The sequence below is a fragment of the Hipposideros armiger genome, unplaced genomic scaffold (assembly GCF_001890085.2).
Source record: "Hipposideros armiger isolate ML-2016 unplaced genomic scaffold, ASM189008v1 scaffold_5, whole genome shotgun sequence".
In the NCBI taxonomy this organism is placed as follows: Eukaryota; Metazoa; Chordata; class Mammalia; order Chiroptera; family Hipposideridae; genus Hipposideros; species Hipposideros armiger.
The window spans coordinates 5,831,404-5,844,714 of NW_017731355.1; the positions used below are offsets into that span (position 1 = coordinate 5,831,404).

Consider the following 13,311-nt stretch of genomic DNA (forward strand, 5'->3'; position numbering starts at 1 on the left):
CTGGCTTGGGACGCCAGCTCTGAGCAGCAGGGCCCCAGTTCGGATCCCACATGAGGGCCAGTGACACTGCCCTCTACAGCTAAGATGGTGAACAATGGCTCGACCTGCAGCTGGGCTGCTATGGGTCGCCAGCGATGGTGTGGGCTGTGGTGGGGCTGCAGTGGGCTGTTGTAAAGCTGCTATGAGTGGCTGCAGCCGGTGTGAGCTTCCATTGGTGGCCAGCGACTGATGACCGATTTGCCTACCCTGGGAAGAGCGCAATGATAATACCAACATGGGCCAGTGAAGCGACGTCCTCACAACTGGACTGAGGCACAAAAGGACAGCGGCTTGTCTGTTCCCCTTCCCCGATTCCCCAATAAAATCTTTTAAAAAAATAAAAGTGTTCCTAAAACTAAGAAGCAATCACTTAAAATTAAGTTCTATTTTTAATAAAGCCATTAAAAACAGTATTGGTTTATTAACCATTAAGAAATAACTCTTTCGTGTACGTTCCTCTAAATAATATATCTCATGTAAATTCTGTAGAATACAAAAGTATCAGCTGAATAAACAGAAATGAGTTTTGAATCAACTTACTGATCTCAACTACTCAAAAACACCCTAGGTTAAAAATGGAAAGGAATAAGGAATTGGTGCACTATTGAAACCAAGTACAGAGTACAAATGCTTCTTATTCACAACTCCCTTGAATCAAGATTAAGATGTCATGTTTAAAAATAATAAATAAATCTTACCAAATTAGAAGAGACAGACACCTTTGGGAATAATTTTTTCAAGACTTCCTTAGCTTCCAATTCAACAGCTTCCACATGTTGTTGTCTTTCCTAAAGCAGAAGACGAACCAAATCAAACTTACAAGATTATAGAATTAAAAAAAAAAAAGGCTATGGTCTTTTAAGCTCTAAGGGAGGAAAAAGTCATAGTATATTAAAAATTCATCTTAATACTGACAAATATTAAAATTTCCCATTTTAAAATGTCAAAATGCTTCCATAAGAAAAAATCTGCAAAATCTCTAAAGCATCCTAAATAACAAATAATATTTTATCTTAATCAAGCCAAGGCAGTATTTGACAATTCTGACATTTTCCTTGCCATTAGAAATCAAGTGATTTGCCCTTCCAGGGACAAATTTAAAAACAAACAAACGACAAACCAGAATACATTTCCAGGAGCTGAAACTTTAAACTACATGTACAAAAAACAAAACACGTTTTCAATAGCTGAAACAAACTACCTACAAAAAGTATACATCTAGAAAAAGTATACAACATAACAGGTTTGTTGGCTGGCGAATCTCTCTAAAAAAAAAGCATCACTGATGGGACTATAATGCCAGGAGATTAAAATGGTAATTTTCATATTTCCAGCTTCAAGGTCAAGTGAAGCTACTTATGCTAAACAAAGAAAAAAAAAAAGACAAAATTTGATGGGTGGTACATATGGGAAAAAGAGAAAGAAAAAAGTGATGGCATCAAGATGACTAATTCTGACACTTGTGTATGGACTCTGTCAGCTGTAAATTTAAAGTTAAGTATTACAAATGCATGTCTAAATTTAGTGATTTTAAATCCGAGTCTAATGGATATCAATTATTAACTCAAAACCATGGTTTGTCAAAATTAGGGTAATGACATGATCACATGCCAAAATAAAAATCTAATATTCAAACTATCTCTAACAAGGTAAAAACCTGGCATCTACAAAACTGCACATCTAAAACAAGCCAACAAAATCATCTCAAAACAACACTTGTGAAGTTCAACAGGTGATGAGAAGGCAAGCAAGCTCGCAAGATCTCAACCCTATCTTTCCCCCACCATTTAAATGTGATCTTGGAAATCAATTACAGATTTAAGACGCACACACTTCAATTTAATAAAATCTAGTAACAGGAAAATCTAGTTACTCAATAAAAGCTAGACATTAATCATATTCCGTACATACAAAAAGCTGTGACTTTATTCAGCATTAGTGACAGTATTTTAAAACTAGATGTTTTAATGGAGTACTGTCAATAATTCAATGAAGTCTACTGTTTTTCAGGAATACACCCCACCTAACTGTGTAAAATAAGGTATACTCATTCAAGGAAAATGTTTAACTGCCAATTCAGACATAATTAAGAGGTCATTTTTATCATCTGACCAAAGAAATGGTACAGCAATCACCACAGAAAATCAGTTAGAAAAAGAGACACTGTGGAACAGAAGCTTTTTCGAAAACTTCCCAAGGGAAAAAGAATCTAACTAAAGGAAATAAGTATCTAACTTTTAACCATGAGGCACAAAGATGAGAAGATGCTTTAAGTCTGTACTAACAATTTTAGCTAAAAAGTTTTTATTTGACATAGTAGTTTGGTTGTGGATAGCAACTTCCATTCCACTTCAACACCTGGAAAAGATCCAATATTGAAAATTGTGTATTAGGTTGTCAGAAAAGTCATGACATGTTTTTTCAGATTTTCATTGCAAAGATGTGTCATGACTTTTCCGACAACCCAATAATTTCCTTACTATTTTTATCTAAGTGAAATATATATGTTATCTTTCATGGGCACCTGTCATTTATAGTGGCTTCTCAAGAATATTTACTCCTTACAGCCCAACTTGTGGTCCTGTGTCAATCAATATCACCTATGCTATCTGAGAACTATCTAAAATAGATCCCAATAGAATAGAGAAAGACTATTAACTCTGTTCTCTGTATATTATTAGCTATGCAAAAAGCTATGATGTACTTGGTGATGAGTTTTGAAATATGAATAAATTTTTAAACTCATCACCAAGCATGTGATGAAACATGGATAAATTCTTTCTTTTGGAATCATAATATCCAAGAAAGCCTATCACAGGTGGCATATAACCTCTTGCAGGAATGGCATGATATTCAGAAATCAGTACTTTCTAGATACCCAGTCTCTTTAACGAAATAAAAGCTAAAAGGTAGCTCTTAACAGTGAAAAACAAAGTTATATAAACAACCAGAAACTATGCCCACTGCTAACAGAATTGACTACAACCACTCACAATGAAACAATAATGTCCTACCTGGCCTAAATTTCTCTGGTCCCAGTATCTGCCAGCTGTCTCAAGTTTAGGTTTTAGTGAAAATCAGGACCAGATGAATAGGTATGTAAGTATATTTCCATTACACTAAACGAAATATAACTACAAACATATAATTGATTTAATAAATTATAAAAACTCTACTTAAAAAAACCTTCAAATGTCACTAAGACTTGCACTTAAAATTCAAGAGATTACCTTAGAACAAAAAATACTTATAGAATACTGAACTGAAACACATAATTAATAAACTTTATTAACCCACCTTAAAATTCAATACTCCTAGCTCCACATTATTGGCAGAAATTTTGAAAATGCTTGACTAAACTGGCACATTCATTCCTCTCAATCTTTAAAAACAACTTCTTTATAATTCACTAAAAATCTTTAAACTCATGGAACAACTTGAACTCAGGGAGAATATCTTTTATCACATTGAAGACAGGGAGATAAATGTTTCAGGAGTACTTTACATATTCTGGCCAAGAGAATTATCCCTTATATTAATATTCCATACTAAACATAACACATGCATCATTGCTATCCAGCCACTTTAAAACCTAAAGTTTAATTTTGATTCTGTTTCTTCTAAGGAACCATCTCCAATAACATACCCAGAAGTCATCCCTTTCTTGTACTTTTTAAGACTTTTATCATTTCCTACCTTGTCTGACCCCAAAAAACCTGGAAGAGTTCACTGTACACTGTAGGTACACCCTACATGCTCAAATGTATTTGATTCAGTGAGCTTTTTTTGGCTCGGGTTTTCACTGAAGTTTCCTTAACCTATCCAAGTGGCATACATCATCTGGACAAGAGCCTACAGAGGGATAGGGCTTCTCAGACTCTTCAGCTTAAAGCAGTAATCACCAAAGCTCAAACAATCAGGAAATCACAACAAGCTAGCATGCCCAAAATTAAAGCTTCAAGTAGATGAAAAAAAGCAGAGATGACAGAGATGATAAATGAGGATGATAAGGAGATTTTTATATTTAAATTGCAGTATAATTAAATGCTTTAGTCTGATTTTAAGACAAGCTGCAGATTTTCTCAGTTCAATGGATTGTTTCTAGGAGTTAGCATTACAACCTTGGAAGTCTTGTTCACTTTCTCCTGCAGCATTTTTTCAGTTGAGGCCAATGCTTCCATTGCTTCCCAGTTTTTCTCCCGAAGGTCCTAATCATTTTTAGAAAGAATGATTTCAGTTTATCCATTATTGAAAGATTTTTGCTTTTTACTTCATCAATATTTTGCACTGCATTTAAATGCTGGTTACTGCAAAATCATTTCAATGGGAAAGTATGTGTATTAGCAAAAAAATAAAAAGCAATGTTTAGAGGTTTGAATGAGAAAATAAAGATGCCCAATTCCCATGTTTTAGTATACACACCAAATATGCCAGCTTTAAAGTAATTACTGTGCCCATGTGACAGAGGAGAAAGCATTCAAAAGTAAACACACAAACCGAGATTAAAAATAAACACACAAATATTGCAAAAAGCTTTACATGTGGTTTTTAAGCAAGGCCTAATATCACTGAAGCATAACATTCCTCTAAATATGTTTTATTGAATTAACACATTTCAAGTCTACCTAGGTATGACATAGTAACTCATGTGCTTCGGTATCTTTCTTGGCACAGTCAAATGTATATGCCATAAAGCAACCTCGCATGAACTGTATGAACTACTTGATCAAGGCAAACGGGGCGGCTGGAAAGCTATAAAACATTCTCTTGGAAGATAAAGGTCATTGGAAACTGAGGTCTGAAAGATCTATTGTAACAGCATTTCAAAAACAAATACAAAAAAGGACAATCTGCTATATTTCAATCTTTCTTCAGATTTAAAAATCTAAACAGATTAAAGACAAAAAAAAGCCAGTAGTCACCATCTATTGAATGCTTACTTCACATAAATTCTCATTAATCCTCAGAACAACCCTAAGAGGTACTTATTCCCATTTTATAGATGGAGAAACCACAGATCAGGTAGGTTAAAAAATTTGGTAAAGCGTACACAGCAAATGAAGAGGCAGAACTAGAAAGGACTGACACCGAAATCTGCTCGTCTCCAGTGTCCTGGCCCTTTTCACACACATCAGTGCCTCCAGTGCTGCTGCTGCTGCTGTTGCTGCTGCTGCTGCTGCATCAGACTGGCAGTTACTATACCTTTCTTATCTCAGAATCCCGGTAAGAAAACAGTTAAGATGTTAGCAGTATATTGGCAAATTCACCTCAGGTTTTGTGGCCAAGCGATGCTGTTAGTACAGTAACATTACACCAACATACAAGGGCAACTCACATACCTAATTTTGACAAACTCAGGGGTTCATGAACATTTCTATTTGTTAAATTAACAAATTAATGCAAACTTTGAAAACTTTTACTTTTATTAGAAAACACTATCGATTTACTATCAATATCCCTAGATTTCAATAACATTTTTAACTTGGCTCAAGTCATAGCAATCATACTTTTATGTGCAAAAATTCCTTCTCTAGCAACTATATTTCTAATCACAGGTATCACCTTCTGGTCATAGAGAGCTTAAGAAATTCACCTTAATTCACTATTTGTCTTTTCAGTAAGAGTACCAGGATTTATATTTGTTGGGGTACTGTCCCTTCTCATTCTAACATAAATGTATTCAGGTTCTGAGACCTCTAACATGCTCAATTACCAAAATTTGAACCTACTTCTCAGTTAAAAAAGGAACGTTCCAGAAGGTTTTGAAAGACATTTAATTATTGAAAATACTTAGTTTGAATATTGGTGTTACTTTTAGTTTACAAAAAGGCTAGCTCAATTAAAAGGAAATCTTTGATTTTAAAATGTTGAGCTGAAAGGATAATTTTCCAAAACAAAAGTTCAACAGAAAGTCAACTGTATTTTTGTAATTTTTCTAAACCTGAAGCTGTAATAATTATAGTTTCAATTTTAAAATAATATTTAGAAGTGTACAAATTGGTCTTTTCATTAAAAAAATCTGCTCTCCAATAAAATTACCCCAATAGTCCTAAAAATCCACACACCGGAGTGCTTTCTTACAAGATTAAGAAAATATCTAAAGTGAAAGTAGATTTAAAAAATTGTGAACCATGATATTTCAGTGAAATAACAAAAAAAAACAAGTTTTATTCTGATAAAGATTTGCTTACATTATTTTTCTTCCTCTGGTGTTCAACCGCATCCTTCAAAGAATCTAACTCATGCTGGAGATCAGTTATTTCTTTCTCTCTTTCTGAAATTCTAAACCAGAACATGAATACATATAGCAATATTTTAGATAAACAGTGAATACTTGTTACTGCAAAATAAAAACAGCAAGTGGGTAATGCTTTGAAAAATGCAAACTCTTTAAGCTTAGCTGTTACTGTAGAAAGCCTTTCTATGAATTCTTACAGAAATAATTTTTTTTAAATAAACTTTTACAGTATGACATGCTGACATTTGTGTTGAAGAAAAAAATCATCCTCTAAGAAACAGTTCATGAACACATGAACTGCTGTATTGTAGTTATTTCTATCTGGTGCAGTAAAGTAACTATTTTCAAGACTAAAAATTGATGTAGAAGCATTCATTCCCTTAAATATATTTTTCCTCCCAGAGGTAATAAAATCAGTTGTGACTTTCTTCAAGTGGCTAACCCACAACAAAAGTATGCTATTAATGTAAGGTGGGTATTCTCTTGTCATTTTCATAACAGTCTCAGGGTTCATGTTTTTCTCCTTCTGTCTAATGAGTTAGTTATTTCCCAGAAATGCAGAAAGCAATGGGAAAGATTCACAATTCCATTCTGTTATAGTTGAGAACGCTTGGGTAGAAAGCTGAATAACAAACAGCTATCCCTAAGAATAAGGCTCTGTAATAAGGGGTTGGCAAACTAGAGCTGAGCCTGACCCACAGTCTGTTTACGTACGGCCCAAAAGCCAAGAACTGATTTCATATTTTTAAAGAATTGTTTTAAAAAAAGAGAAAAGAAAGAGACACCTAAGTTTGCCTACCCTTGCTCTATATAAATTCAATATTCAATTTAACATTAAATAATTCTAAACTAAGTAAACCACCAACTTTGTAAACCAGTTATAATGGAATAACATTTAGAGTACTTCTATCACCTAATATATTAATACTTAAAGCGGTTGACATTTATCTAAAATGACCTTAAATGTAATCTCTTAGAGAAAAATGAAGGCCAACAATAATAAAAGAAAAATGTTTCAGTTAAAAAAAAGTCTCTCTAAAGAAGAGCAACCATAAAGTTTACTGGAACTTTTTTTTTTAATTGCAGAAGCTAAACCAAAATTTAGATCATTCAATTCTACAATTATGTCAGAAGAAGTAATAATTGAGATAATTTAAGCTAAATAAATAAAGTCTTCAAAGTATAGTTTAATTTGATTAGATGTTTTCTGAATGCCTGAAAAATCAGTATTTCCCTCAACAAAATGTTTATAAAGAAATCCAAATGCCATAAAAAGGTACGTTAGCTCAGTCACAGGCACAACTAAGCTCTACTGGCCTACAGTTCAAGAAATCCAAATAGAACTATAAAAATTATGTGACCATTTGCATTACACTAAATTGCTTATTTGAGAACTGTTTAGCACATAAAAAGTTACCACTTCCCAAATTGTGAAACAAAATTATTACTTACATTTTTAATAGTGCTTCATGAGAGGAAAAAGAAGATGCCTATTAAAAAAGTTAAATGTTATTTCAAAACAAAGCATTCTAGAAGATTTCAAAAAATTAAATCTTCTAAGATATAAATTAAGGCAACACCAAAGGTAAAAATACCATATATTCTATATGTATATCACCAAGTAATTTTAATAAAAACATGTACAAATTTATGAAAGGTACTGAGTGCTAAATAAAATCTTCATTGTCACTACATACTTAAATTCTTTATTTAATTATTTATCAATTTCCTACTGTGTACAAAGCACTGAGTTAATACCTTAAAATTTTCATATTGTACATTTCATATTTGACTATATTAAGTTTCCAAAAGTCAAAAAATACCATAAACGAATTCAAAGGAAAAATTAGGAAGTTAATTAACTTGCATGTAACAAAAAGTTAGTTTTACATAATATGTAAAGGTACATAGCCCTTCACAACATATATTTATTCCTTGATGACTACAATATCCTAAATTAAACTACTATAAGCTTCTTGTCAACAGAACTAGTTGTTTTGCCCCTCAAAATGCCCTCTAATTTATCCACGTACATTCATAACATAAATTAATTTAAAGGATATTCTGGTAACATCTTTAAAAAACCATCTTTTTATTTTTAGAAAGAGAACTGTCCTCAAAAAAGTATTCCAAATAATGGTAAACTACTGCTTACAGTATCACACATTGCTTAGTTTCTCTCCAATTACTGACATTTTGTTTGGGGTAAGGTGTAGAGAAGGGTATTACACATATGTTAAAACCAACCTCTATAGGATTTTAACTGACCTGTTAATAAAATCATTCTAGAGGATCTGAAAAATATACACACACACACACATATAGAACTGGAATACAGATAGTAACATCTGTGTATACTTTGTAAATTTTAGATTTTATCTTGGACATGGCAAACTACTTTGTTTTTCAGGAAATTCAATAAACACTTATAAATAAAATAACACATACTTTATTCTCAATGAAAAGGCAAAATGATATTTATGGTATGGTATTTACAGACAGTCATGGGTTATATAATTTTTCACCACATAAATATTAATAAAAGGCAAGCCATCTAATAGTACCTACCTGTTGGTAGTTTTGTTGCTTAAGCTGCTCAATTTGGGATTTCAACAATTTGTTTTCATCTTGTATCTCCTATTCAAACAAAAATTAAACATCAATACCTGGACAGAGAATTTTATTTTCCACATAAACTTTGAAACATATCATACCAACCAGGAAAATTCTAAAATAGTAAAAATTTTAAAAGGATATAATAAGACCTATATTGAAACACATTATAAAATTAGAATAATTAAATTATTTAGTACTAGCCTAGGAGCAGGTATATCTCAATGAAGAAAACAGGATACAGAAACAGACCAATTACCCATAAGAATTTAGAAAATGGCGACATTTCAAACCAGTAGGACAAGTTCTAGTGATATTTTGGGCTAGATATTAACTTTGTTGTGGGGGGCTGTCCACATACTGTCTAATGTTTAGTAGTATCCATGGTCTCCAACCACTATATGCAGCAGCACCCCTATTACACCAGCTGTGACAACCAAAAATGTCTCCAGATATTTCTAAGTGTCCCTTGGAGGGAAGAACTACTGCAGGAATCACAGAGTTTTTAATAATGTGGCTAGCAGTTTTTTAAAGTTCAAATGTTATTCTCATAACTTAAATTACATATGACTAAAACACCTAAGCAAAAAATAAACAACGCACATATTAGAAGCATATGAAAATATTTTTATGATCACAGAGTGAGATATACCTTTCATTCCAAGACTTAAAAGTCAAAAAATTACTTATATTTGAGTATATAAAAGTTTTAAACTTCCAAAAGAGGGGGAAAAACACAAATGACGACAAAAGAAAAACTTAAGAAAACAAAACAAACCACCTCACATCTGACAAAGACTAATTTTCCTTATTATGTTAAAAATGATCTTATACATTAATAATAAGAAGTCAACCCAGAGGGAAAAATGTGGGAAAAAATAAGGCCAATTCATAGACAAATAAAGACTGCTTAACTTCTCTCACAATCAAATGCAACTTAAAATAATCTAACCATCAAGAATAATACCAAATATTTTCAATCTTGTCAGTGTTGGAGAGGATAAAATAAAATGGCCCTCAGTTGGTGAGAAAGTAAATTAGTAAAAACACTTTTGGAGGGTAAATATTATCGAACAAAATTTAAACTAAGTCTAGTTGGGAGGGAGGGAGAGCAACTGTGACAGGACCAACCCATAGAGCATGAAATGTGAGCAAGAGTAGTACAAGGCAACGCAGGCATCTAAAATTTGCTATGACATCAAATGAATGTTCTGTAAGTACTTTCAATATTAATTATATGAAGGTGAGAAGTTACCAATTTTCTATTTTAACTATCTTTTTTATAAAAAAAAAACCTGTATAAATCTTTTGGTCAAAATTTCACTTCCAGAAATTTAAAGTGCAGATATACCAGGAAAAGTATTGAAAAAGTGTGTTCAAGGATATTCACTGTAGAAGTGTTGTAACAAGAAACACAACTCTAAATAATCTAGGTATCTGTAAACTAGAATGGGTTGTATAAATGATACAACCATACAAAACAATATGATGAAGCCATTAAAAGTTAAAGATGGAAATGTGCTTCTTGAAAAGATCTTAAAAACATTATTAATTGTGGGTAGGGGAAGCAAAATACAAAAGTATGTACGGTTAAATACCGTATGTTTAAAAAGCAAGTATACACAAACATTTTATGTATGGGCATGTTCTCAAAAGATATACAAATAACAGTAAATTATCTAAGAAATAAGAACCAATATCTGGGTAGAAAGGACAGTCATTCTGTATTCTATTTTCTTTAGTAGTAGGTAAAATTGTTCTAAAACCATGCAAAGACAATGATTTACACAATTAATTTTAAATAAACATATTCACCTGTAACTGCTTTGTTTTGCTAGAAAGATCACTCGCCCTCTCTTTTAGCATAGTTTCTACTCTCTTCATTTCATTTTCCTTTTCTTTCAACCTAGAATTTTTACAAAGACCTTATATTTAGTTATACACATAAAAAAGACAACCAGACTCCAATATCATCTGTAAGAAAGATAGCAGAAACAATGCCTATCAACTCTTTCTCCCCATATTATATCAACTTACAAATTTGTTTTAAAAGACACTTATTTCCAGTATTATCCAACTTAGTCAAGTACACCTAAAGCTGCTAATTTACTTCCTACTTAATATTTCTTAGGCAAGTATGGCTCTATATAGGAGGAAAATCTAAAATAAAAGTCATAATTAGTTAACCTTGGAACTTTACTCTTAACCCGTAGTACTGAAGAGATGCTACATAAAATGTAATCTGGTTCTCCCTGAGCCAACATAGAGATGTCTTACTAGGTCCAGCCCAAGTGAATCCCATTGCCCTTGTCATCCTAAACACAGACCTCTCTAGCATAACACTTAAAACTATTAAAATGATCTGTTTAATTATCTATTTCCTCAGAGCAGGAACCCATTTTAGCCATTTCACTATTCCCGGTGCCAGAGGGCCCATAATAGTCTCTCAAATTATTTGCTGAGTTGAATGTTATTTTTATCCCACCTTAATCTAGAAAGAATTTCAAGATTTGTATAGGTCTACTTGAAAACTAACAAAAAAACATACATGAAAATCAGGATTAAAAACTGAAAAGAGGGCCGGCCGAGTAGCACTATGATTAAGAGCTGGCTTGGGACGCCAAAGGGCCCCGGTTCGGAGCCCACATGAGGGCCAGTGACACTGCGCTCCACAGCTAAGATGCTGAACAACAGCTCAACCTGGAGCTGGGCTGCTGTGAGTCACCAGCGACAGCGTAGGCTGCAGCCCCTGTGGCAGTGGGCTGCCATGGGCTACCGTTTGTAGCCAGCAGCCAGCGTGAGCGGCCAGCAGCTGCAGTGAGCGGCCGTCCAGAAGCCAGCGACTGATCTGCCTCGCCTGGGAAGAGCGCAATGATGATGCCAACTTGGGCCAGTGAAGCAACGTCCTCCACAACTAGACTGAAGAACAAAACGACACCAACTTGTCTGTTCTCCTTCCCCCTATTCCCCAGTGCTGTTCCCGTCCCCCCAATTCCTCAATAAAAATCTTAAAAAAAAAGAAAAACTGAAAAGAAACAGCAAAATTTAAATACATGCTGCTAAGTGAAAGAAGCCAATCTTAATAGGCTACACATACAGTGTTTCCCTAAAAATAAGACCTAACTGGAAAATAAGCCCTAGCATGATTTTCAGTTTAGGGTGCTCGTAATAAAAGCCCTACCCCAAAATAAGCCCCAATTAAGATCATCAGCCAGACATGACTGTATTTGAATAAATGTAGATTTTTGTACATGAATAAATGAATAAAATGTGTCTCTTGGAACAAAAATTAATATACAACCCGGTCTTATTTTCAGGGAAACACAGTACTACTGTATGATTCAAACTAAATGACATTCTGGAACAGGTAAAATTATAGACAGTAAAAAGATCAGCAGTTGCCAGGAATTGGAGGGTGGGAAAGCAGGGAAGGAGAAAGGAAGGGATGAACAGGTAGAGCACAGGAGATTTTTAGGACAGTGAAACTATTTTTTATAATACTGTAATGATGGATATGTCACTATACATTTGTCAAAATCCATGGAATGTACAAGACAAAGAGTGAACCCTAATGGAAACTATGACTTTAGTTAATAATAATGTATCAATATTGGTTCATCAATTGTAACAAATTGTACCACATTAATGCAAGATGTAAATAACGAGAGAGATGGGAGACATAAGAACTCTATTTTTAATTTTTTCTGTCAACCTAAATCTGCTCCCCCCCAAAAATATTGTATTAATTTTTTAAAAAGGAAAAACAATGTGAGGTAGAAATAAATCTAAAATCACACTTTAATAATCTGTATACCTACTACAAATAAGCCACAAATGTCTCTAAGCTTTCTATTAGCAAATGTGACAAAAGCACCTTGACAGTTAGTTACACAATGCCCACAAGATAAACAATCAGTTGTACAAATGAGCAATCTTAGTGGCAAGAATAGAGATACTGCCTTTTGTCTTTATAAAGACAATAACCTACTAGATATCCTCAATATCTTACTTTTAAAGACATAGGTTCAAAGGGCCACTTCTTAAACATCAATAAAGACTAACGGCCTCACATCAAAGCAAAAATCTCTTAAATTCTATAGGGGACCAAAAAGATGAAGTCCAGATACCCTTCTCACAACTGTAAACTGATTTAGTTTAAGAGAGCAGACTGTGTAGAATAAAAAATTTTCTAGGATAAACGTCTACAAAGACTGATATCTCTTATGTTGATCAGATTCAGTATTTTTACTATTCAAGCAAAGCATAACTGACATAACAACAGATACCGTTTTCCCCAATAAGCAAGTTACTTTTATAGAAAGATTCATATTCATTATCAAGATTTTGGCTAAACATTATCTTCTGGCTAATTCAAAAATATTCTTTCAAATACTATAATAATTTTAATTTGAAATAAGTCT

The 13,311-nt window shown here is 33.3% G+C and overlaps 1 protein-coding gene across 8 annotated transcripts in view; it reads right to left on the reverse strand.

Moving 5' to 3' along the window:
- Positions 1-13,311, reverse strand: part of KTN1 (kinectin 1) — a 96,933-nt gene that overhangs the window by 19,818 nt on the left and 63,804 nt on the right. For 6 of the 8 annotated variants that reach the window (XM_019645064.1, XM_019645084.1, XM_019645074.1 and 3 more), the window contains 6 exons: positions 10,706-10,796; positions 8,846-8,914; positions 7,730-7,767; positions 6,231-6,321; positions 4,161-4,247; positions 738-827 (listed from right to left, as the gene is read on the reverse strand). In XM_019645064.1, coding sequence (XP_019500609.1) covers positions 738-827; positions 4,161-4,247; positions 6,231-6,321; positions 7,730-7,767; positions 8,846-8,914; positions 10,706-10,796 — 466 coding nt within the window. The remainder of the gene's footprint in view (positions 1-737; positions 828-4,160; positions 4,248-6,230; positions 6,322-7,729; positions 7,768-8,845; positions 8,915-10,705; positions 10,797-13,311) is intronic. The other 2 variants (XM_019645098.1, XM_019645116.1) reach the window with 1 other exon arrangement.